This window comes from Corapipo altera, unplaced genomic scaffold (assembly GCF_003945725.1).
Source record: "Corapipo altera isolate COAL_440 unplaced genomic scaffold, ASM394572v1 107b, whole genome shotgun sequence".
Classification (NCBI taxonomy): Eukaryota; Metazoa; Chordata; class Aves; order Passeriformes; family Pipridae; genus Corapipo; species Corapipo altera.
The window spans coordinates 305,362-328,516 of NW_020884951.1; the positions used below are offsets into that span (position 1 = coordinate 305,362).

The 23,155-nt window shown below is 44.3% G+C and overlaps 1 protein-coding gene across 3 annotated transcripts in view; it reads left to right on the forward strand.

Annotated features, from left to right (window-relative positions):
- The window catches only part of TAF1 (TATA-box binding protein associated factor 1), a 42,766-nt gene that overhangs the window by 12,222 nt on the left and 7,389 nt on the right, over positions 1-23,155 (forward strand). For 2 of the 3 annotated variants that reach the window (XM_027663101.1, XM_027663099.1), the window contains exons 3-33: positions 194-324; positions 1,755-1,872; positions 2,456-2,572; positions 3,332-3,451; positions 3,887-4,128; positions 6,084-6,302; positions 6,735-6,953; positions 7,123-7,324; positions 7,608-7,721; positions 8,046-8,213; positions 9,679-9,806; positions 9,913-10,020; positions 10,855-11,028; positions 11,130-11,303; positions 11,403-11,507; positions 12,478-12,678; positions 13,536-13,677; positions 14,431-14,561; positions 15,075-15,155; positions 15,553-15,702; positions 15,831-15,950; positions 16,106-16,281; positions 17,019-17,260; positions 18,499-18,706; positions 18,995-19,160; positions 19,329-19,540; positions 19,784-19,892; positions 20,096-20,194; positions 20,931-21,108; positions 22,382-22,449; positions 22,827-22,949. In XM_027663101.1, coding sequence (XP_027518902.1) covers positions 199-324; positions 1,755-1,872; positions 2,456-2,572; positions 3,332-3,451; positions 3,887-4,128; positions 6,084-6,302; positions 6,735-6,953; positions 7,123-7,324; positions 7,608-7,721; positions 8,046-8,213; positions 9,679-9,806; positions 9,913-10,020; positions 10,855-11,028; positions 11,130-11,303; positions 11,403-11,507; positions 12,478-12,678; positions 13,536-13,677; positions 14,431-14,561; positions 15,075-15,155; positions 15,553-15,702; positions 15,831-15,950; positions 16,106-16,281; positions 17,019-17,260; positions 18,499-18,706; positions 18,995-19,160; positions 19,329-19,540; positions 19,784-19,892; positions 20,096-20,194; positions 20,931-21,108; positions 22,382-22,449; positions 22,827-22,949 — 4,740 coding nt within the window. In that variant the 5' untranslated portion in view covers positions 194-198. Of the gene's footprint in view, positions 1-193; positions 325-1,754; positions 1,873-2,455; positions 2,573-3,331; positions 3,452-3,886; positions 4,129-6,083; positions 6,303-6,734; positions 6,954-7,122; positions 7,325-7,607; positions 7,722-8,045; positions 8,214-9,678; positions 9,807-9,912; positions 10,021-10,854; positions 11,029-11,129; positions 11,304-11,402; positions 11,508-12,477; positions 12,679-13,535; positions 13,678-14,430; positions 14,562-15,074; positions 15,156-15,552; positions 15,703-15,830; positions 15,951-16,105; positions 16,282-17,018; positions 17,261-18,498; positions 18,707-18,994; positions 19,161-19,328; positions 19,541-19,783; positions 19,893-20,095; positions 20,195-20,930; positions 21,109-22,381; positions 22,450-22,826; positions 22,950-23,155 lie in introns of those variants that run through there. The other variant, XM_027663100.1, reaches the window with a different exon arrangement.

Genomic DNA, 23,155 nt, shown 5'->3' on the forward strand with positions numbered 1-23,155 from the left:
AGGCAGCTGTTTTCCTGCGGAAAGCCGGTTCCCAAAAGGCCATGAACGAAGGAACTTTTGGGAAGGGCGGAGCGCCCGCGGTTCCCTGCGCGGTGCGGGCGGGGCCGCGCGGGGGCGCTGCGGGCGGGGCCGTTCCCAGGGCGGGGCCGGCCCCGATCCCGATCCAGGCCCCGCTTCCGTGTCCGGGTCGGAGCCGCGATGTCGGACTCGGAGAGCGAGGAGGATGGGGACGGCGGCCGCGCTGAACCCTTCTCCCTGGCCGGGTTCCTCTTCGGCAACATCAACGAGGCGGGGCAGCTGGAGGGGGACAGTGTCCTCGACAAGGTAGGGCCGTGTCGCTGCGGGGGGACGGGCGTCAGCCGGCGTGCCCTAGGATGTGCCGGGGTGCTCGGGGTGCCCTGGGATGTACCGGGATGACCCGGGGTGTGCTGGGGTGCCCTGGGATGTACTTGGGTATTTGGAGTGTTACTGGGGTGCCCTGGGATGTACTGGAGTGAACTGGGACGTACTGGGGTACTTGGAGTGTTACTGGGGTGGTCGGGGTGCCCTGGGATGTACCGGGATGACCCGGGGTGTGCTAGGGTGCCCTGGGATGTACTGGGGTACTTGGGGTGTTACTGGGGTGCTCGGGGTGCCCTGGGATGTACTGGGATGACCCGGGGTGTGCTAGGGTGCCCTGGGATGTACTGGGGTACTTGGGGTGTTACTGGGGTGCTCGGGGTGTCCTGGGATGTACCGGGATGACCCGGGGTGTACTGGGGTGCCCTGGGATGTACTGGGGTACTTGGAGTGTTACTGGGGTGCTCGGGGTGCCCTGGGATGTATCGGGATGACCCGGGGTGTCCTGGGTTGCTCGGGGTGCCCTGGGATGTACTGGAGTGAACTGGGACGTACTGGGGTACTTGGGGTGTACCGAGGTGCTCGGGGTGCACCAGGAGGTAGCAGAGTGACCCGGAATGTACCAGGATAAACTGGGGTGACCCGGGGTGCTCGAGGTGACCTGAGATGTATTGAGGTGACCCGGGGTGTACTGGGGTGCTTGAGGTGACCTGGGATGTACTGGGGTACTTGGGGTGTACCGGGGTGCTCAGGGTGCACCAGGAGGTAGCACAGCGACCCGGAATGTACCAGGGTGAAATGGGGTGACCCAAGGTGTACTGGGGTGTCAAGGGTGACCTGGAATGTACTAGGGTGAGCTGGGATGTACAGGGATGACTTGGGGTGTACTGGGGTGCTCGAGGTGACCTGGGATGTACTGGGGTGACCTGTGGTGTACTGGGGATCTTGTGGTGCACCGGGGTGTACTGGGATGACCTGGGGTGTATTGGAATGAACAGGGGTGACCGAGGGTGTTCTGGGGTGCTCGGGATGACCTGGGATGTACTGGGGTGAACTGGGTTGTACCGGGGAGACCTGGGGTGCTCAAGGTGCACTGAGATGAACTGGAGTGACCCAGGGTGTTCTGGGGTGCCTGGGGTAACCCAGGATGTACTGGGATGTTTGGGGTGACCTGGTATGTACTGGGGTGCTCAGGCTGTAGTTGGGTGTTCAGGGTATATCTGGGTATGCCAGGGTGCTTGGAGTGATCTGGGATGTACCAGGATGACTCAGGGTGCCCAGGCTGTACTGGGGTGCTCGGGGTATCCCAGAGTGTCCTGTGGTGTTTGGGGTGGGCTCCGGGACTGGACCCAGCTGGCGATCACGGGGCTGGCCCGGCCTTGGCTGCTGGAGCCTCCCAGCTCTGGTCTCCCCAGGAATCCAAGAAGCACTTGGCTGGGCTGGGCGTGCTGGGACTGGGCAACCTGATCACTGAGATCACAGCCAGCGAGGAGGAGAGCCCGGAGAGCGAGGGAGCACACCTGGATGAGGAAGGTTTGGCACTGGGGTACCTGGGGTTAAAGAACAGAGGGACTGCAGGGTCAGAGCTCTTGCTGGAAAGAAGAAAATGCACCCGGCTCATCAGGGTCTGCAGGGAATATCATGGTGTTACCTGGTCAGAGGGCCTCTGTCGAAGCCCTTGCCTTCTTCTGCTTGCCAGACTGAATGCTACAGTATCTCCTGATCAATTTTACACTTGTTTTCTTTAATTTTTGTAAGTTTTTTACTTGTCTCTCCTCCTTCACAAGTAAGTCTGTGTTTGCCCCTGTATTAGAGAAACCTGTTTAATACAGTGATATAATGTCTCTTTTTTAACTTCTGACATGCTGAGCAGTTTCACTGAGTGATGGGTTTTCCTTGTGCTAAGGTTGTCTGCTTCCCAATCCTTAGGAGAAGTTCAAAGCTATGGGAGTTTTGGTCAGAACGAGGGGAAAGGTACTCGGATGGGAAACTGAATTTTTTCGTTCCTCTAAGTAAAGGAAGCAGAGGAAAGGATTCGTATGTACTTAGTGAAGTCTGCAGTTAGTAACATATATTAGGGTGGAGGTTTGTGTGACGAGGTTTCTCTTCTCCCTAGGCTGGGTCAAGAGCACAGAAGATGCTGTTGATTACTCAGACATCACTGAGGTTGCAGAGGATGAGAGCCGCCGGTACAAGCAGGCGATGGGCAGCCTGCAGCCAGCTCGAAGGCCAGGTGAAGAGGGGATCAGCATGACAGCTCTACCTCTAGGAGCTATTACCTCCTGCAGAGAATACCTAATATCTGCTCATATTTCTTTAACCTGTGTTCTTATGTTTGTGCAGGAGGTCTAGTGCCTCTTGGAGCTACTCAAAGATAGAAATATGGTCCTGCTTCCTAAGAGAGTCACCTCAATTTCTTTCTCCTGCTTTACTCTTCTTTTTTTTTTTTTTTTCCTGAGTTGACTTTCTGCAGAAGGCACTTTGGTTCTTTTGTTGGTCCCAGGTATCTCTATCTAGCCTGGAACAGACTTTGAGAAACATGCAGCTTTTCCCTTGGTGCAAAAACTAAATCTTTGCATATTCCTTAAAGCTGCCTTACCCTTAATCTTTCTGGTGACATATTGTGGTTGGTGGGACACAAAGGTGATTGGGACTTTTTGACCACATTTTTCTTGTGTAGTAGCTTTATTTGCTCTGCAGAGTGTGAACAAAAGGAGGCGATAGCACAATATTTATACATACATTTTAAGTGCTTCAGTCATCTTTATGTCAGTTTATCTTTTTCCCTCCTTCTCACTCTTTCTTAAACTTTCATCTTGCAAATGAGCTTGTGCAGGAAGCTGAACTGGTAAGAGTTTTGCATCTAGTTGCAAGATAAGAATGGTGTCCTTGCCATCAGGTTGGGACAGGTTTGAGATACCATAAGTGGAAAGGGTGCCTGTTTTCCTTTTATTATCTGCTTAATAAGTAGTCCTGTCTCCTCCCTGATTAGATGAAGATGAGGACGATTACGATGCTGACTGTGAAGATATTGATTCCAAGCTGATGCCACCGCCCCCACCACCTCCAGTACCTGGAAAAAAAGAAGATGAAAAGGATGCAGCTGCCACTGGTGAGTGAGGACTTTCTTCTTCTCTTTAGCAATGTGAGTGTCTGAAGGAGGCAAAGGCTGCTGTGCAGCAGCTCGTTCTGCAGCAGGGACCACACGTCATCCCAGCCCCGTCTGCAGACTGCGCCTGAAGGTGAGTGTTTGTCCTGAGGTGTGATGTTACAGGGTTGCCTGAAATGTAAGGTGAAGTTTTGTGTTGTTGAAATACCAATATTGACCATGAAACTGCTTTTTTATCTCATCCTCTCAGTTGTGGCTGGGAAATGCACCTGGAACGCTTAGGATAAAATGAAAGGTTAAACCAGAATGGTACTGATAACGTCTGCAAAGGCTTAACTTTTGCATAAGTTGGTATAAACAGTAGATGTGGCATTATGGGGTTATGCTAGGGGAGAGGGAGGAGACCTGTTTGTTTATAAGGTGCTTGTTCTATTGTAGTATCTGAAGATGGAGACGGTATCATTTTGCCCTCCATCATTGCTCCTTCCTCTGCTGCCTCCGACAAGGTGGATTTCAGCAGCAGCTCTGATTCTGAGTCAGAGATGGGACCTCAAGAAGCCAGGCAGGCAGAATCCAAGGAAGGCAAACTCACACTTCCTCTTGCAGGAATCATGCAGCGAGATGCTACCAAACAGTTGCCAAGTGTTACAGAGCTCTTCCCAGAATTTCGACCAGGCAAGGTATTGTAAGAGATACGTGGAAGAGATGTGTGTCATGTAAGCCCTCTAAATATGAATTGTACAGTACTAAGGGTATGTACTAAGTCATCACATATTCTTGCTCACTCAATACTTCCTTTAGTTTCTGTGTGCTGTTGCTTCCAGATTGCTTAATATTTAATACTTTTCCTGCCATTTGCAGGAACCTCTTAAAAAGCATCCTGTAAAATCAGGGCGTGAATGTTTTGCTGTTCTGTAAGGCCACAGGCCCATTGATTTGATATTTTGCCAGATGATTAAAAACCAGTGCTAATCTGTCTGCTTTCTGGCTTTTCTGGCAATTATTTGCTGCTTCTCTCCTGAACTTGATGTGCTTTTCCTGAAGCATTTTGTGATCTGTATCATTTATTTAATTTTTCCCTCAAAACTTCTCGGAGTATAAATCAGAAATCAGCTCAATAGCAAGTTGGCTGAAAGAATGCTTGGGTTTTGCAGAAAGCATATTCATTACAAGACTTTCCTAAGTGCTCACAAATAGAAAATGTAGTCAACGTATTTCAATAATTATTTTGAAAGTTTTAAAGCTGTGAAGAGGAGAGGAAAGGTAGGAGGAGAAGGTGTATAAAGATGAGCTTATAGCTGTCAAACAGATGGTTGTGACCAAGGATAACTTGGTTCTACGTGTGTCCTTGTGTGAGGAGCTGAACAATTTGCATAATTAAATGTCAGGTGAGGCTCCAGCACAGAAGTTTCCCTTCTCTTGGCTTTTGCAAACTTGATGTTTCCTGTGTTGTTATATTTTGTAGCAGTTGTGTTCATTTCTCTGATGCTCAACCTGTAATGTCACAGACTGCCTCAGTGCTGAACTTGCCCAGTGGGTGCAGAAATCAGTGCAAGCAGTTAATGCTGAGCACTTTTCCTAATTAATTAATGAGCATGAGAGCTGGCAAAGCCTAAAACCCTGTAGATTTTGCTGTGAGGGTGGGTTGATGTGCATGCTAATGTAGCATTGTTTTTCTTGAGAAAACCCCTTAAAGTAGTACATGCAGAGGCAGACTTTTGTGTTTCATTAAACTGATAACAGCTTAATTATGTCTGAGACCTTTGCTCTTTGTGAAAGGTCATTGACACTGGACAAAGGGTTCAGAATTAATCTGGGGGAGTTTTGGGAAGAAGGATAACATGGATGTAGGCAGAGATGGGTGGAGTGGTCATATAAACATTATTTCCTTTGGGGATCAGTGTAACAGATAAACAGGGAATATCAATAGGATGACTCTGTAAAAGTCTTTGGTTCTAATTCCTGTTTCCTAAATGAGAATTACAGAATAATGCTTTTCCTCTTTACAAGAGTTTAAAGTAAAAAACTTGTAAGTGCTTTAAAACCAACAATCATAACCACAGAAGGAACACAAGAGGAAGTTTATCATTGTCATTAGTGCAGGTTTTGGAGGAATGCAGTATAGGGGAACTACATTGTGATATATTATGAAATAAAAATAAGGGTATTATTTCTGGACTCTATTATTTATCTGTTTTCTTAAGAAATCTCTAATTTATATAACTCTCTTTTAGCTTGTCTCTCTTGCTAATAATTTTATCAACTCTTGTTCAACCTCCATCTGTCTTTCTGAAGATTGTGGGTTGTTCAAAATGAAAATCAATTATTTCCAGGTGGTATCTAACCACATGACCAATATGTAAAGGCAGTCTTTCTTCTCTCTAAGTTTCTTTGCATTTGAAATTAAGAATAAATCCATTTGAAAATGAAGGTTCCATCAAACAGATCAGAAACTTTTTTTTTTTCCCAAGTGCAACCAAGAGACCGTTGGTTGCATTGGGAACTGGGATTGTAGTACAGGCCAAGCTTCTGAATTTCAGAGTGTTCTCTTTCATTACTCTTTTTCAGGGGAGGGCAAGGCAGACAGTGTCTTTTTTTAATTTCCCTCTAATTCCCTTGTTTTTTCCTGATTTAGGTGCTGCGTTTCCTGCGTCTCTTTGGCCCCGGAAAGAACGTCCCGTCGGTCTGGAGGAGCGCCCGGAGGAAACGCAAGAAGAAGCATCGGGAGTTGGCACAAGAAGTGCAGATACAGGAGGGTGAAGTTGTGGTTGAGAGTGGAGTGGAAGGAAAATCTCCCTGGGAGTATGAGTTTGCTGCTCCTCCCCCTCCTGAGCAGTGCCTTTCAGATGATGAGGTGGGATATCTGAGACTTAGAGAGGGTCACCAGCTAGTGCTGGGGGTAGTGGTGGATTGGACAGTGGCTTGTAAAGAGCTTTTCCCTCAAAACAAAACTGGAGAACAGAGTTGGCTTGTATTCCAGCTGTGCAGCAACTCTTCTCCAAACACTAGTCAGTGGCTTCAGGTGATTGCTCCTTACTGAGAAGGCTGCATCCGTGGTACAGGATCGATAGGAGAGCTTATCCTCTTTGTGTCAAGAAGAAATCTCTGTGTTCTTGGAAGTCTAATTGCAGAACATTCTTAAGGCAGATAGTAAGTATGGCAAAGAACTTCTTAGAAATGCTTTTCTTCTACGAGGATAAAGCTGGGAAACTTGGAAGGAAGAAGCCTCTTACTGACACTTAGATAGAGCATCCGTGTAACCATTCCCCCCTTTGCTGTGCTCCAGATTACCATGATGGCACCTGTGGAGTCCAAGTTTTCCCAGTCGACTGGTGACATAGACAAAGTGACAGACACAAAGCCCAAGGTGGCAGAGTGGCGTTATGGCCCAGCACAGCTCTGGTATGACATGCTGGGCATCCCTGAAGATGGCAGTGGCTTTGATTATGGTTTCAAGCTGAAAGAGAAGAGCGAGCAGGAGGTTAAAGGACACACAGATGAGGGGGTGAGAGGGGAACTGTGGGGGTGTATGTGGGGATTCCTGCACAGTGAGAGTTTGGTGATGGGCTGGTGGACAGTTGTGCACCATGCAAAATGAGACTTTGAATTTTCCTGCTTTAGTTTGAAAGGATGAAGGCAATTCGGGTCTTCCAGCAATTATTGTTTTCTTCCAGGATGCAGAGTCAGCGAAGGAGAAGGATGACCTGCTAGCTGATGAGCACTTCCTTATGGTGACACAGCTCCAGTGGGAGGATGATGTCATCTGGAATGGAGAGGATGTCAAGCACAAGGGGACTAAGACACAGCGTGCCAGTTTGGCAGGCTGGCTGCCATCGAGCATGACTAGAAATGCCACTGCATACAATGCCCAGCAAGGTAATCAGTGGTCTGGTACAAATTTTACAGCAGGCAGTACAATTGTACATGGGCAGTTCCATGTCTCAAATGCAGAACATAATTCTTCCTGTCAGGGAATGCTTTTTGGCAAAATCACAGCTCTGCTCAGAATTCTGAGACTCTCAGTTTCTTTCCAAAACCAGAGTAGGCACCTTCTGTTAAGAAAACCCCAACCCATACCAACTCTGGCTTTCTTCTCTCCGTGTGGAATACCTGAGCCTCCCACTCAAGCTAACCTTACTTTTGTTTTCCTTTTCCCTAGGTTTGAACCGCAGTGGCTCTTTGCTCAATTCACCAATTCCACTAGCACAGAAACCCAGTGTAGCAGGAGTCCTGGGCATAGCAAAGTGCAAAGAAAAGGCCCCTGAACAGCAAGGTAATGAGGATATCAATCTTTGCCCATGAATAGCTGCATGTGACTTGTTTCTGTGGTAGAAAGATTTGTTTGCTCTAAAATTTCTAGAGACCTTATTTCATTTTTGGAGATTGTGTTTCAGGTGTTGGTAAAGCTCAGACTTGGGGCTCTGCTTCCTCTTTGCTTCCAAGATGTGTTTGCTTTTGCCTTTTTGAGGTCCTGCCTCAGAAAGCCCTGAAAGATGGGGAAGGTTGAGGGAATAAGATGTGGGGATGGGCTCTGAAACAGTGCCCTGCCAAGACTGTGTGTAAAACTCTCAAGGGTTCTACCTTATGATTGTTGCAGTTTCCCTGGATGAAGACAAGCCCTGGTACTCTATTTTCCCAATTGACAATGAAGAGTTGGTGTATGGTCGTTGGGAGGACAATATCATCTGGGATGATCAGGCAATGGAAACCTACTTGGATCCCCCCGTCTTAACACTTGATCCAAATGATGAAAACATAATTCTAGGTAGGTTTGTGGCATCCAGAAATTTGACCCAAATGGGAAAAGACGAGGGGAAGTGGAAACCAAGGGTTTATAATCACACTGTAGTGGAAGTAAATGGACTGGGGCAATACTTATGGCCTTTCTTTGCTCTGGCTTTTGAAGGTAATTTGCAAGTAATCAAAGGCTTAAGTGGGAGGCAGCAACACTAATAACTTTTAATGATATGCTGTATGCTTCCAGCTTCCAAGTTAAAGGCACTAGCAAGAAAGCAAAAATTAATGCCCTGAAACTTAAATTTAACTTAGTTCATCTGACTCTTGATGTGTTTTAGAAGTGACTGTCTTAATTTTGCTGGCATGCATGTTGGTAAAGAAGTAAACCACAGACTAGCCCATGCCATTCTCATCATTGCTTGTGTTCAGAGCCTGAAGAAGCAGATTCCTTAAGCCTCTTTCAGACTACACTAATGGCACATGGGAGCAATGGCATTGTGTAATACCACTCATCACTTTTTTTTTGCTGCTGCAAGCTGCCACTGAGTTTGATTTGAATGTGTGATTTGATTTGAAATTTGAATGAATCCCTGAATAAGGATATTGCTACATTTTAAATAGCCTGGATTGCATTTTCTTCCTCAGGAAAAGGGGTTAGTTCTAAGAATCTGAATTTGTGTTGATTGGAATGTTTTGGTACTAGCCAACGACCCTGAAAATCAGTGTTAAAGTCAAGACAAGCAGACTCACAGTACTTTCTTTCCAAGACTGGAATACACCACAGAATTGCAGATGTTTGTATAAATAGTAACAAAATGACCCCACAGTTATTTTGCACAGAGTGATCTGTGCACAGAATTGATAATAGCATTTACCAAGCCCCTGTCACCAGGTTCTGCTTCTCGTGTGAAAATCTTACTTGGAGGATCCACGCTTCACAAATTGCTACCTTTTGAAATTCATACTGCTTTCCTGGAATTTTTCAAGAATCCCTTTTGGGTTCAGGTCCATATTTTTTTTGGATTCAGACTCACTCTTGTGTTGTATGTATGTGGGGAAGAAAAGGATTATTAATACATGTAGTTGGGAAATTACTGGCACTCTTGTCACCTTGACTCTCAACTTTTGAGAACTCCTTTGGCAGCACAGATGCTCTTTTTCTTGTTCTTTCATGAGTTAGACAATTAGTAACTTTGTGTTGAGCAGTGGATACCCCAGGCAATCCCCACAGTCACCCTCATCCCACTCAAATCTACTCACTACTGAAGGTGGTAAGGCAGAGATATAAGCATGGAGCTTTTCTGTGTTTCTTGAGCTTATTTCATATTAACCTGCATGGAGGAAAAGGGGGAGGAGTGTAGAAAGAGGGCAGTCACCCCAGGAACTGAACAAAAAAGGTTGAAATATCTGGATCAAGGGGCAGCACAGTAGGAGGCTGAGGTGCAAAAAGAAGGAAACAAGTGCCCTACAAGTGAAATTGTTTGTGTTTTTAGAAATTCCTGATGAAAAGGAAGAAATGACTTTGAACTCTCCATCCAAGGAAAACAAGAAAGAATCTTCTCTAAAGAAGAGTCGAATCCTGTTGGGAAAAACAGGTGTGATCAAGGAAGAACCACAGCAGGTCAGCGTGAGCTTTAGCATCTTGTAGGCTGGGAATGATGAGGAAGGAGTCATTTTGGTTTGGGTTTTTTCTGACACCTCTTTCTCTGTGTTTAAAATCGAATTAGAATATGTCTCAGCCAGAGGTGAAGGATCCCTGGAACCTCTCCAATGATGAGTTTTATTACCCCAAACAGCAGGGACTTCGAGGAACCTTTGGAGGCAACATCATTCAGGTAGTCACAGGGATGTTCACTTGGAGTAGGAGGTTTCTAACTGAGATTATGATTTAAGATTTGTGGAAAAACAGAATTTAGATTACAGCAGGTCAGTTAAGTGTTCATGAGTCATATTTTTAATGTTGTTCAATTAAAATTAGGAGTTTGAACTAATTTTTCTTGTTTGCCCCATCAAAGTGAGGTTTAGGTGCTGGATTTTGCTGTTTCTTACTCTCCATGCTTTTGTTTGGTGTCTCTTTGTGTAGTACTCTTTCTGAAGCAATAGTGGGAGGGGGGAAAGGGGTGCAGATAATCAAGAGGTGAAGCTGTACTTCTGCTACTGGTGTGTGTTTTAATTTGGATATTACAAAAATAATTTAGATTCTGGTGAGTTTGAATTACTGCTTGCTGGCCCTAGGGGAAGAGGTGAATTTTTTTTTTCTTTCTTCATTGTGGTATTCAGTGACTTCTTCTAGAAATTCATCTGACTCCAGCATCTTCTGTAATGGGAAAACTGTATGTAATTCCAAATGAACTTCTCTGATAGGGATAATGACTTTACATTTAGTTCCTAGTTAATAAAAAGATCTTCTCATTGGGTGCCGGTTGAAATAGCAGAATTAAAGTCACCTCTGTACACAAAGAAAGTATATATGGAAAATATATGAGACTAAACATTTTCTGTCAAAAGGCAACATGTATGAGAATTGAATTTCAGTGCACTCGTGTTACTGCTACAATACCTGAAGGTGTTGCTGGGTTCTGTTAGGTGAGGTTTAACAGGGTGGGAGGATGATCTTGGTTTTGAGATGATGCATGTCACCCCTAACCCAGATTCTGTTCCCGTGTTAGCACTCCATCCCAGCAGTGGAGCTTCGCCAGCCGTTCTTTCCCACCCACATGGGTCCCATGAAGCTCCGACAGTTCCATCGGCCTCCCCTGAAGAAATACTCCTTCGGTGCCTTGTCCCAGCCAGGGCCCCACGCTGTGCAGCCTCTGCTGAAGCACATCAAGAAGAAAGCCAAGGTACAGTTATTTTTGTCTCCCTAATATCTCCCGGGGCTCCCTGGGCACGGCAGATCCGCTGGATGTGCTGTTGCCCTGCCCCTGCCCTGTCCCTGTCCCAGATGAGGGAGCAGGAGCGCCAGGCCTCCGGGGGAGGTGAGATGTTCTTCATGCGCACGCCGCAGGACCTCACTGGCAAGGATGGGGATCTCATCCTGGCTGAGTACAGCGAGGAAAACGCCCCTCTGATGATGCAGGTCGGCATGGCAACAAAGATTAAAAATTACTACAAAAGGGTGAGTATGCAGATCTCGCTGCTGGACAGTGATTTTTTTTTTTTTCCTCTGCCCCTCTCACTCTCTGAGTCCTGACTGCACCTTCATTGCACCTTGCAGAAACCTGGCAAAGATCCAGGAGCTCCAGACTGCAAATACGGAGAGACTGTTTATTGTCACACTTCCCCATTCCTGGGTTCTCTGCATCCAGGCCAGTTACTGCAGGTGAGAACAGCAAACATGAGAATACAGACAAGATGAATTTGGAGTAATAGGCAGAGTGCCTATTACATGCCCTATTTATTCAATCACAAATAACGCTCAGCTTCCAAAAAGACAGGATTCTTTTTTATTTCCAGTTTACACCTCTTTGTTTACTGATAATAATTCAATTCTTAGCTTTCTTTTTTAAAAAAAAAAAATCTCTGTTGTGTGTTTTTTAAAATTGTTGTAGGAATGATAGGAATTGCAGGAACTGAATCTTTGATGCTTTGCTTAGTAATGGCATTGGAAATACTGTCAGTGAGTACTGAGTGGAAGGCCAAAGCTGCTTGAATGTTGGGGACCTCAGTAAGCAGGTGTGTTGGAGGGGATAGAAAACAGGGATTTATCATGGTCTAGGATCTGTGAGCAAAATTTTATGTGTACTTCCTGAGAATTGCACTGCTAGTTGTCTGTTTGATGCCAGTTCCACTCAGTCTAGTCCCTCCTTGGTGCTGGTTTAAACTCATTTAAACCTTTAAATGCTGAACTCTGCTGCTCTCTGCTTTTCTGGTTGGGTTCTTACAACCTCCTTTCCTGGGCACAGTCTTCAGTCCTTGCTGTGTTGCCTTCTTCCATTCCCAGGCTGCGTGTGTGTCCTGGGTTGGTTTCCATGGTTGTGTTGTTCTGCATATGTGTTCTTTCTGCCCTTTTTTTAAGTACCTCCCTAAAGGTCCTAAAGTACCTCTAAGGGTCCAAAGAGCCCTTCAATCTCTTTGGGCATTTGTTCTACGTTTTTTTTATGCTTTTCTTCTTCATCCTTGGCTATTCTCTGCATAAACAAGGAGTGTTCTGAGTGCATATCTACACAGATTGTGATATAAATGATGGCGTACCCTTGCAATGAACTCTTTTTTTCTAAGATCCTTTTTGTAGATTGAATTGCAGGAAATTTGATCAAAACTTGACTTTCAAACTTCATTTCTCTCAATAGGCATTTGAAAACAATCTTTTCCGGGCCCCTATTTATTTACACAAGATGCCTGAAACAGATTTTCTGATCATCCGGACGCGACAAGGATATTACATCCGAGAGCTCGTGGATATTTTTGTAGTTGGTCAGGAGTGCCCACTTTATGAAGTCCCTGGTCCCAACTCCAAACGAGCTAACACACATATCAGAGATTTCCTGCAGGTATGTGATAAGAGGCAGTTTGGGGATCCGTGGGATCTTTGGAGAAAGCCCGTGGCACAGGCTTCAGGTGGACAGCCTTGATTTGGGAAGCTCATTGTCCTGCTATGACTCCCTTTGTTTCTTAGTTTTGTTGTGAGAGCACTTCAAGAATTGCATATTAACTGTACATTTTGGTTGTCATTTAGCCAGTGATTTAAAACATGCTGCTTCTGTTTAATTACTTATCAGATAGGATGTATATGATAGAGGCTTTTTATTAAACAAAGCAAAAGGTTACAAGATTATATGAAAGTGTAGGAAACTGAAGATGTTGGAATGAATTTGAAGTGATTGTGCTGTATAAAATTACAGTTACACAGGTTTTACTAAGAGACAATTAAGAAATCTTAAAATTAAGAATCAAAGTCCTATTACACAGCACAGAATTAGAGTTGCTTCATAGGCCTTTGTTGATTTCCTCTGGCAGTGAAGCTTTGGGACTGTCCATGAGCGTTCAAATAACTATCCCCAAATTCAAATTTTGGAGAAAATCTCTAGTAATTTACTCTCAGTTTAATTCAAAACTATAACTCAAGAGATGTTTGCAGAACAGGAAAATCCCTGCTGTTCACAGGTTAACATTTCTAATGTGATAATACAGAACTTCAAGACAAATGTTTTTTTCCACATCTCACTCTCAAAAGTAGCTGGACCTGAAGCAGACGTGTGGCTTGGAAAACTTTACTGTAATAAATTTATAAGAAACAGTGGCTTTTCAGTAGGAAGTCTGAAGCAACCACCAGAAACATCATTGCCTGTGCTGCCTTTGCAGGTTTGTTGTGTTCCTTCGGGCGTCACAGATGAGTCTTGTTTTGTAGGTTTTTATTTATCGCCTCTTCTGGAAAAGCAGGGACCGGCCTCGGAGGATTCGGATGGAGGACATCAAGAAGGCCTTTCCCTCCCACTCTGAGAGCAGCATCCGGAAGCGGCTCAAGCTTTGTGCTGATTTCAAACGCACAGGTATTGAAACCTTTCTCTGGGTGCTCAGCCACTCCCTGCTGCTCTTGGAGTTCCCAACAGAGCAGATCCCGATAAACCCATTTTTGAAAACGTCCACTTGAAGAACCGAAATGTAATCTGAAAGGGTTTTTTTGCTCCAATTTTTATAAAAGTGCCCTTTGTTTTGGCACGATTGTGCTTGATGCTAAGAAGTGACTACAGTTCAGGCATTTTTAATAACCCTTTGGGCAATGATTTACTCCTAAAATAACAACGTACAACACTGACACATACACGTTCCTTTCCCTCGGTGTGTGGCTGTGTTGTTTTGCAAGCATGTGCATGCAAATAAAAGCTTGTCCCATCTTTGTGAGTCCAGCAGTGCTCTGAGAACCTGACTTTTTTGTCATTTTTTAATATGCAGAATGTTAAGCAGATGGTAATACAAAGCTTTTTGGGCCAGCCACGGGGAAAAGTAGTTTGAGGCGAGGAAGTGAAAGGTGCATTTAATGCTTTTGGAATGTAGTTTATACATTGAATGAGCATGAATGTGTGAGAATTTGCTTATATAACAGTTGCTGAGTTTAGAGGGCACTGATTTACTCAAACACAGAGTGAAATAAACCTATCACTTTCAGTGGTCCTAAATGTCACAGATTTGTCATGCTTGTTCCTTTTGCTAGCAGGGTACCAAATCTTGAAATACAGTTAGGACTATGATGGCATCCAGCACGTGTAGGAAACACCTCAGTGTTTGACCTGTGCATTTTTCAGGGATGGACTCAAACTGGTGGGTTTTGAAGCCAGATTTCAGATTGCCAACAGAGGAGGAGATCAGAGCAATGGTGTCCCCAGAGCAGTGCTGTGCCTATTACAGCATGATTGCAGCTGAGCAGCGACTGAAGGTAAACGGTCCTGACAAGCAGTTCTCTGAAGGCTGAGGTAACTCCTGCCTAAAGCTGTTTTTGCTATGAAGTAGGCAAATTAGGTCCCTGGCTACTGTGCAGCTTATTAAGTTCTCTGCTGCATAAAAAGGGAGTTTAGTTCTTAAAGAGAGAGACACACTGTTCTTACCACCTATTACTTATGCATTGAATTAGCTGTTTTCAAAGGTAGCAAAGGGAAGGTACAAGGTTTTTTTACCTGGAACTGTACAGCAGAAAGTAACCAGTAAGTGGCTGTGAGAGAGACTGATTATTTTTCTAAAGTTGAGTGCAGTATTTAGTTATGGAATTTGTGAAAATACTGGGCAGTTTGGCATCTGTGATACTGTGGGTCACAGTGAATATTACAAACAACCATCTGTGGAAATGTGCTTGCTGAGCATAACAAGTCTCCACAGAGATGCTTCTAGTTCTTTGTCCAGTAACCTTTATAAGATTTCAGTTTCTCATTTTTTCCCTAATATTTCTCTGCAGGATGCAGGTTATGGGGAGAAATCCTTCTTTGCACCAGAAGAGGAGAATGAAGAGGATTTCCAAATGAAGATTGATGATGAGGTACCATACATGAGTGTGCTTGCCAATAGGTAAATCTACATGGCCGGAGAGAAAGGAGGCCTTTATATTGAAAGGACACGTTTGAAGTAGGATTCAGTGGTTCAAAAGTTCTTGCAACTTTCCTGGGAAAGCTTATACCTGTTTTGGGGTATCCTTTGGGAATCCTTCTTGCCAGGCCCTTTCAGGACTGGGCTTTTTGCCTCGAATGCCTTTTGTGAGTCAGCACTTCGGTTATTCATTGGAGTTTTATCAGGGCAACCGAAGGATCAAGAAGTGGAATTCACTCTTATTATGTCAGTTGAGAAGTTCTCAGTATGACTTGAAGAGAACAAAATTAAAAGCTTGGAATTCTCCACAGATGGAGCAGGATTCTGATTGTTTCCCTCCTCGCTGGCAGGTGCGCACGGCTCCGTGGAACACCACACGAGCCTTCATTGCTGCCATGAAGGGCAAGTGCCTTCTAGAAGTGACTGGTGTCGCAGATCCTACTGGTTGTGGTGAAGGATTTTCTTATGTCAAGATTCCAAACAAACCAACCCAGCAGAAGGTACAGTTCTCAAGGAGCAGTAACTGGAAAGTCACGTGGGAGAAATGGAGGGAAGAGAAAATACCACATGAGCCTGGGAAAGTCTGCTATGTGATGACATTTAATAGGCTGAATCTTTCTCTGAACAGGATGATAAAGAGCCTCAGCCAGTGAAAAAGACAGTGACTGGGACAGATGCTGATCTGCGCCGACTTTCTCTCAAAAATGCCAAACAGCTTCTGCGTAAATTTGGAGTCCCTGAGGAGGAGGTGAGTGTGCACCTGGAGCAGGTTCCAGGCTTCACTAATGGATTTAGCAGCTGATGGTGGAAGGGACATACACGTTTCTGCTCTGCCCTGGTGTGGAAAGGAGCTGAGATCCACGGTGAGCTCCCTCAGTTGTGTGTCTGCCTTCCTGTTCCCAGATAAAGAAGCTGTCCCGGTGGGAGGTGATCGATGTGGTCCGTACGATGTCCACGGAGCAGGCTCGGTCAGGGGAAGGTCCTATGAGCAAATTTGCACGTGGCTCTCGGTTCTCTGTGGCAGAACATCAGGAGAGATACAAAGAGGAGTGTCAGCGCATCTTTGATTTACAGAATAAGTAAGTTCTTATCTGATGTTCACAGCCTTGAACCCCACCCTGTCCCCACCTTAGAAGCCCAGCACTGTGCATGCCTGGGGCTCACTGATATGTGCTGGTGTAGATGTCGATTCAGCTTTTTGGGCCCACAAAATCTAGCAGTGAGAAAGAGGCCTCTGGCTGTTAAATAGAAACAGGGGTCAGCCTTACTCCTCTTAGTCCTTCTTGCTCTCACAGACCTTTTGGAAAGGTAGAATAAGTTGCATGGTCTGCCACTTATAATGACATGAGATATTCTGCTGTTCCACAGAGCAGTAGTTGACCACCCTATTTCCTTTCTTTTTTCTTCCCGTTTTGTTTTGTTTTGTTATGAATGGTTTGCCATATCTACCTTGGGTAACAGCTACCAATTCTATGTCCTGCACTTTAGAACTGCCAGAAGAATTTGTGTATTATTCCTTGTTCTGGCCCAAGACCTGAGGGTGGTGAGGGAATATAGTACTGCTGATGAACAAGAGATCAACTCGTTGGAGAAGATTGGCTTGGAACAATTTGATCCTTTAGACATGGGGATTACAAGGAGAACTGAGAAAGGAATATATTATGCCTGTTCTTGTAGTAGTAATTCACAACATTTAATTTTCAAGCTTTTGCATAATTTTTACCTTTGTATTTCTGGGAAGGTGACAGGCTGTTTTTTATTTTTTATTTGAGTGGGGGGCAACAGTAACTGACTTTCAAGGTGCCTCCTGTTTCAGGGTTCTGGAATCCACTGAGATCCTGTCAACAGACACAGATAGCAGCTCAGCTGAAGACAGTGACTTTGAAGAGATGGGCAAGAATATTGAGAACATGTTACAGAACAAGAAAACTAGTTCTCAGCTCTCTCGGGAAAGAGAAGAGCAGGAGCGAAAGGAGTTGCAAAGGATGCTTCTGGGAGAAGACAGTGGCAATGACAAAGAGAGGGGCAAAAAGGACAGGAGAGACAAAAAGGGGCTGTGTAAGTAACTGCAACCACCAGAATTGTGCCTGGGAAGGGATGCAGAACTTTGTGTCAGGCTGCAAAATGTGGTGACCTGGCCTCTCAAGAGAGTGTGGATTCCTTACAGAGAGAATGTATAGACATGATTATCTGGGGCTTCTCCCTCTTCTCTTGAGCAGAAAATACATGTGAAGTGTTTTCTTTGCCCCATGGCTTTTGTTTCTTTTGAACTATAAACTTACTCTGGTATTTATTTAGATATTCACTGCTGCATGCAGTGAATGCCTTTTTTCTTTGGGGTGGAGCTGTTTTTCAGTGTTTTTCTCAAGATGTGTTCACAAATAGTTCCTGCAACCAGCTTATGGGTTCTCTAGTTGGATCTTATGTGTAAACACAGCTCTGTATGTGAACAGATAGGCACAGTCTGCAGTGTGATAGCAGTGTCTGTTACACTGTGGGCTGTGTCAGAGTCTTTGGGGGTGATTGGGCAGCTGCCAGATTTGGATCTCCTGCAGATGTGTTTATTTTAAGTGCATTCCAGCAAAGAACTTGACATGTCCCCAGCTGGCAGGTAAAATGTTTGACCTGTGAATGAACTTCTGCCTGTATGACAGTGCTCATGACCACATGAGCATGTGTGTGAGCAAAGCTGAGCTCTGTTGCATCTGAATCAACATTATTGTTGCCATTTACTCTCAGATTGGGATTAAATCACTAGTAGATAATTACCGGAATGCTTTAGTAAGGGATATGTGAAACACTTCCTGATGATATATCCAGTGTTATTTTGAACAAAACCTCTCAACCAAAATTATGAATGGTGCTGGAAGGGTTCTGTGGTCACATCAGGCAAGGCCAGCTCACTGACTGGAATGCTCCTTGGAAAACTGGATAATAGCTGACCTTCAGTTTCTGCCAGATGTCCATACCTATGATGGCAACCACTATAGTCGATCTTCAGGGCCATGTTGCAGTTGCCTTGCAAGTTGTACTAAAGCACCTGTGCGTCCTTGTTGGCTGTAGATGTTTCTTCTGGCTTTACAATCCATGTGGATAATTCAGTGTTTTACTTCTGTTTCACCTTTATCCACGTCATGATAAGAGAACATGAACAAGCAAAGGAACAAGCTTAGAGTTTCCTTAATTTGTGTCTTGGAAGTTTTTAAGCCAACACTTGTCTACTGTATTTAAACAATGATGTTTCTACAGCGTGAGGAAAAAAAAAAATTAAATAAAACTCTCTCTTGTGGCATCAGCTTCAGGAGCCTCAGCAAACTCTCACAAGGATGATGACACTGCCTCTGTAACCAGCCTCAATTCCTCTGCCACCGGCCGACGCCTCAAGATCTATCGCACGTTTAGGGACGAGGATGGGAAGGAATATGTGAGATGTGAGACAGTCCGGAAGCCCGCGGTCATCGATGCCTACTGCCGGATACGGACCACCAAGGACGAAGAGTTCATGTAAGGCCTTTATGATCTCTTTTTTTTTTTTTTCTCCTCTGTTTTTTTCCCCATTTTTAACTTTGCCTGTAGACTGTTTGATTCCATTGGCAATCTTGTTTAAGTGAAGAAATGTAGAATTGAGTGCAGAAGCCCAGCGCCGTAACTGTGGAGAGAGAGATTTAATGTCTCTCCGTTTGGAGGGTGTAATGAACTTTGTGCAGTGATAGACCTGGCAGAAGAGTACCTGGTAAATCATCAGCTAGGCTAAAAAAACTTCTGTATTTTTATTTTTTTTTTCCCACCCAGACGAAAGTTTGCTCTGTTTGATGAACAGCACCGCGAGGAGATGCGGAAGGAGCGGCGCAGGATCCAGGAACAGTTACGGCGCTTGAAACGGAACCAAGAGAAAGAGAAACTCAAGGGCCCTCCAGAAAAGAAACCCAAGAAAATGAAAGAGCGTCCAGACTTGAAAGTAAGCACATCCATACATAAAGCATGCCAGAAAGTCTTGGGTGCTGGAGAAGTTTCCTGTTCTAGTGATGTACTAAAGGTCTCACTAGGGGATTTTAATGATGCTTGGCCTCTAAACTAGGAGCTCATGTATGAATTCTGATCTGTCACCTTCCTCATATTTTTGCAGCTGAAATGTGGAGCATGTGGTGCAATTGGGCATATGAGGACTAATAAGTTTTGCCCTCTCTACTACCAAACAAATGCCCCACCTTCTAATCCTGTTGCAATGACAGAGGAGCAGGAGGAAGAGCTGGAAAAAACAGTCATTCACAATGATAATGAAGAACTCATCAAAGTAGAAGGGACAAAAATTGTCCTGGGAAAACAACTGATTGAGAGGTAAGGGAAGAAGCAGAGATACTGATGAATAATAAGAAAAAACAATTTAGAGCTTAATGCAGAACACTCATGTATATTAGTCACAGCAGTAAAGTGACACGGCTTTACATAAACTATTACTACAGAATTTTGATTGTGTGTTTGGTATTAAGGCAGATGGAACCAGAGGCAATACTGGGGGACAAATGGTCTTGATTCACAAGAGGGCTGGAGAAAGTGTTATGCTTTTTTCTTTGTCCCTAGTGCTGACGAGGTTCGCAGGAAATCTCTGGTCCTGAAGTTTCCTAAACAGCAGCTTCCTCCAAAGAAGAAGCGGCGAGTGGGGACAACAGTTCACTGTGATTATCTGAATGTGAGTGAAGGTGTTACTGAGCTGATTGCAGCAGCTCTATTTCCATTTGTACCAACTGGTCAGGTCCTTTACTACTCCTGTGCAACCCCTGAGTGCCCAGTTACCTGCCCAGTAAACCAATAAACTAAATTGCCTGGGATTTCTGTGAGTAAATATTTTGCATCTGGTAACTGCCTTCATTTTTCTGCCTCCCATTTCTTCAGCGTCCCCACAAATCCATCCACCGGCGGCGAACAGACCCCATGGTGACGCTGTCATCCATCCTGGAGGGCATCATCAATGACATAAGGGATCTTCCTAACGTAAGCTTAAGCTATGGCACCCAAAAACTGGGTCTTAAGCAATGTGGTTGAAGTGGGTTCTGTGTTGTAGGCACCAGAATTGGGCCAGGTTTTTCTCAGGTGAGGGGTGTGCCACCCCTGTCCCCCTTGCCCTGCACACACACAGGTGGTGTGCAGTATTTCTGAAATTAGCTCAGAAGCTTTCTGAGATTAAAATACCTGTGCAGAAAGTAGCGTTGGATAGTTTTTTGTGTGGACAAATATTCAAAGCTGGGATGTGATTATTTTTAAGACTTCTTTTTTTTCCCCAACAAAACCAGAACAAGATGCATGAAACTTGATGCAGCAGTGTGTAATGCTTTTTTTATACATGTGGCACTGGAGAAAATTTGTACTTCACTCTTTCTGACCGTATTTTACCAGAAACTTGCAAAATCAAAAGATTAAATGGAAGATTTGAGTTGAAATGAGATTTTTAATGTCTAGTCTCTTTACTTTCGTGCTGCAACCAAAAATACCATCTGAGAATTCTCTGTGAGATTTTTCCTTCTTAGAATGGTGTTAGAGAACATTTTGTAGAAGAAAGTGATAGCCACCGTGGGGCTGAGCTTGTTATGTTTTCCCTGGTTCAGTTAAAGAACTGATTGTTTAAAGGTTTTATACACTAAAGGTTAGTGCCCCTTCAGTTGTGGAGGTTAAACTGAGGTTAGCTGTGCTAGCACTGTGTTAGTAAGCATTTGTTTCTTGTCATCCTCAGACATACCCCTTCCACACGCCTGTGAATCCCAAAGTTGTCAAGGACTATTACAAGATTATCACCCGGCCCATGGATTTGCAGACCCTGCGTGAAAATGTCCGTAAGAGGCAGTACCCGTCCCGGGAGGAGTTCAGGGAACACCTGGAGCTGATTGTGAAGAACAGTGCGACCTACAACGGTAAAAACACAGGGGAAATCGTGTCCCTGCTAATACATGGAGCTGTGGAACTTTTAGAAACAACAAAAGCAGCAGAAAAGCGGAGTAAATTCTCTGCCGGATGGCAAAAATGAATGTGTGTTTTTCCAGATACACCTGAAAGAATATATTAATGTTAGTGAACTAATTCATAAGTGAGAAAGAAGTGGACCCTGGCATGTAACAATAACTAACTGATGACTGTGAAGTAGTAACAGAAGTTGTTATGGAACTATCAGTGACTGGGGGCACTGCTGCATGTATTAAACTGCACTGAGGCAAAGTCCTGTCTGTCTCCTTTATAGAGGGTGAAACTAAGCAAAACATTGTTTTCATTCTTTATGGAATGAATCTTTCAGTACAAATAGGAATAGTTCACACCTGTTGAATCCAGTGCCTTGGAGATGCAGCTTTGGGTAGAGTTTACTGCCATGATTTTGCATATTTTGGTCCTTAGTTGCAATAAATTTTTCTCCATTTGGAAAGATTAGGAAACTAGTTTAAAGAAATTAATTACAGGTAGTTTAAAAAAAAAAAAGCATGGATTTTGCAGTAGAGCATGTATCTGCTGGGGGAAAGTGCTGATTCATTGAGAGTCAACTTTATTCTGACTACTGATAGAAAAGTCTTTACCCAAAATATATTAATTCAACAGTTATAAAAACCTCCCAGCTGCACTGACTCTCTCTGGGCTGTGCAGCATTGTGGGTGACGCAGGCAGCACTGGATTTGTGTCTTTACTGCTTCCTTTATTATTTTGATTTATCCTGATATATCCCTGATTTATCCTAATAAATAAGCTTTATTTTTTCACAGTTCTGTTGCAAATGCTTGTTTCCCTGTCTGAGGAATCCTGAAATTATTTAAAGCTGTGGGGTTTTGAATATTCTTAAAATGTCCACCTTACCTTCCTTAGCAGTTCTGCTTCACTGACTGGATTTAGTCAAGGAAACAGAAATTTCACAATTTGTACTGTGAATGTTTGGCAAAGGTGGAGGGCTTGGAGGCCAGTCTTCCACAGGCACAGCTTCTTTCCAAACCTTAAGAGAATGTATACTAGAAGTGTGGATATTTGCTACAAATAACCTTTTTTTATATAAAATCCATACTAGACTAGTGTGTATTGAAAATATACTCGAGGATGTACTCCCAGCTGTGCTAGAAATACAACCAGTGGTGCTTTAGGAGTAAAGGTGAAGTCATGTTGTGACATGGGCCTTTCTAATCAGGCTGTACTTGCTGTGTGTGTTTGCAGGGCCAAAGCACTCCCTGACCCAGATTTCTCAGTCCATGCTGGACCTGTGTGATGAGAAGCTGAAAGAGGCAAGTCTTGTGAATGAGTTGTGATCAGAATGGAGGGGGAGGAATGGTAAGGGCTGGTCAGGATGTGTATAGGCAAAACAGAGGTCTTTGGGGAGAGCAGTAGAAGATTAAGGGAACTCTTCCTCCCACCACAGGACATATTTGGAGTTTTACCATTTTAAACAGTTCCCATTGGAGTCTTTCTGAAAAAAATAGATGCTTGTTTCTTCCTCTAGTTATTTTATCTTGTATGTAGGCTTATATCCTGGCTGTTATCCCCCTACTATTTACAAGTGTCTTCATAAAAAGGTGATTGAGAGTCTCTCTGGGTCAGAGTGTCATGATATAGCAGTTATTGGTTTAGGGTCAGCCACTGATGTCCCTTGCTTTTATTGCAGAAGGAAGATAAACTGGCTCGATTAGAAAAAGCAATTAATCCCCTCCTGGATGATGATGATCAAGTGGCCTTTTCCTTCATTTTGGATAACATTGTCACTCAGAAGATGATGGCAGTTCCAGATGTACGTAGGTTGAGTGGACTGTGTGTGTGATGTGCAAAATGTGCTGATTTATAGTCCTATGACTGTATTTACATTATGGCTGGCAGTGCACTGTAAAATAAAAGTGCTCTGTCAGGGAGCTGCCCTGTGGTATTTGACTGGCACTCACCCCCTTCACTGGAGCAAAGGTTCAGAAGTGAATGCTGGGTTCCACTCTTTTTTTCCTG